The sequence below is a fragment of the Elephantulus edwardii genome, unplaced genomic scaffold, assembly GCF_000299155.1.
Source record: "Elephantulus edwardii isolate Elephantulus edwardi_28Jun2011 unplaced genomic scaffold, EleEdw1.0 scaffold00078, whole genome shotgun sequence".
NCBI classification, from domain to species: Eukaryota; Metazoa; Chordata; class Mammalia; order Macroscelidea; family Macroscelididae; genus Elephantulus; species Elephantulus edwardii.
The window spans coordinates 4,152,311-4,153,587 of NW_006399828.1; the positions used below are offsets into that span (position 1 = coordinate 4,152,311).

The 1,277-nt window shown below is 40.6% G+C and overlaps 1 protein-coding gene across 1 annotated transcript in view; it reads right to left on the reverse strand.

Annotated features, from left to right (window-relative positions):
- LOC102873244 (dolichyl-diphosphooligosaccharide--protein glycosyltransferase subunit 1-like) overlaps window positions 1-142 on the reverse strand; it is a 1,877-nt gene extending 1,735 nt beyond the window's left edge. The window contains exon 1 of the mRNA XM_006889525.1: window positions 23-142. Coding sequence (XP_006889587.1) covers window positions 23-142 — 120 coding nt within the window. The remainder of the gene's footprint in view (window positions 1-22) is intronic.
- Window positions 143-1,277: the final 1,135 nt, after the last annotated feature.

Genomic DNA, 1,277 nt, shown 5'->3' on the forward strand with positions numbered 1-1,277 from the left:
CCAGGTGGCTGCTCAGGTCCACCGTGCGCTTCACGTCCTCGTTGACCAGCGGCAGTACTTCCGAGGAGGCGCTGCTCATTGCCGGGGCCGAAGCCCCGAGCAGCAGCAGCACCAAGCACAGGCAGGCAGGGAGCGCCTCCATGTATTTGTCCTTTTGTAATGGAGATATTCCACTCAGCATAATGTCCTCCAGGGTCACCCATTTTATATAATATTTTATGAGTTCCTTGTTTCTTAGTGCAGCATAGTATCCCATTACGTGAATATATCACATCTTCTTTATCCATAGAAATATATGATTAGGTATTACTTGCAATAGTCCAGGAGAAGAGGTACATAGCGGAGTAGACCGGGGGTGGTGGTGGGGAGCGAGAAAATTGTGCAACAATGAAATAATTTTTTAAAAGATAAAAGTGAGTGTGGGGGTAGGGAGGAAAATGTGCAAAAAAGAATGAATGGAAATCCAAGTTTTCTGTAAACATTCATTAAAATATCAATTAAAAATATCTGAAATAGGCAAATGTATAGAGACAAAGTTTATTAGTGATTATCTGGGGCTGAGATTGGGAGCGAGGGTGGGACATGGGGAATTATTGCTTAATGAGTAATGAATTTCTGCCTGCGGTGATGAAAAAGTTTTGGAACTAGACAATGATAATGGTTGTACAGCACAGTGAATGTAATTAAATAAGCACATTTAAAATTGCTAATGCAATTTTATGGTGTTATTTATAGATGTATATTTCATTTAAATAAATATTTTAAAACCATAAACAAAGAAAATTCAACTCTCCTATACACTTTCAAATTTTTTATTAAAAAAAAAGAAAGAAAAGAAAATTGCACTGGAGTGTCCAGAAGCCAAACCAAAGGGAAAACAGGCCAAAGTAAAAGAGCTGAACAGAAGATTTCAAAGGGTAACTTGAGAAGACAAAGTATTATAATGGAATGTTCAGAGAGCTGGAGTTGGGTAATTAAAAGGGAAAACTGCATTTCTCAAGCTGAGAGAACTGAAATACAAATTTAAGCCTGTCGTTGTTATGTGCTGTCAAGTCGTTTGCGACTCACAGCGAACCTATGTACAACATCCCTAAACTCTGCTCTGTCTTGTGCCAGTCGCACTGTCTCTCATACACCCATCCCTATTACCCAAGTCACTGAATCAATCCACCTCATAGGGGGCCTTCCCCTTCTGCGCTGTCCCTCCACCCTACCAAGAATGATGTCCCTCTCCAAGGACCTGTCCTTCCTTGCAACATGTCCAAAGTATGTTAGAC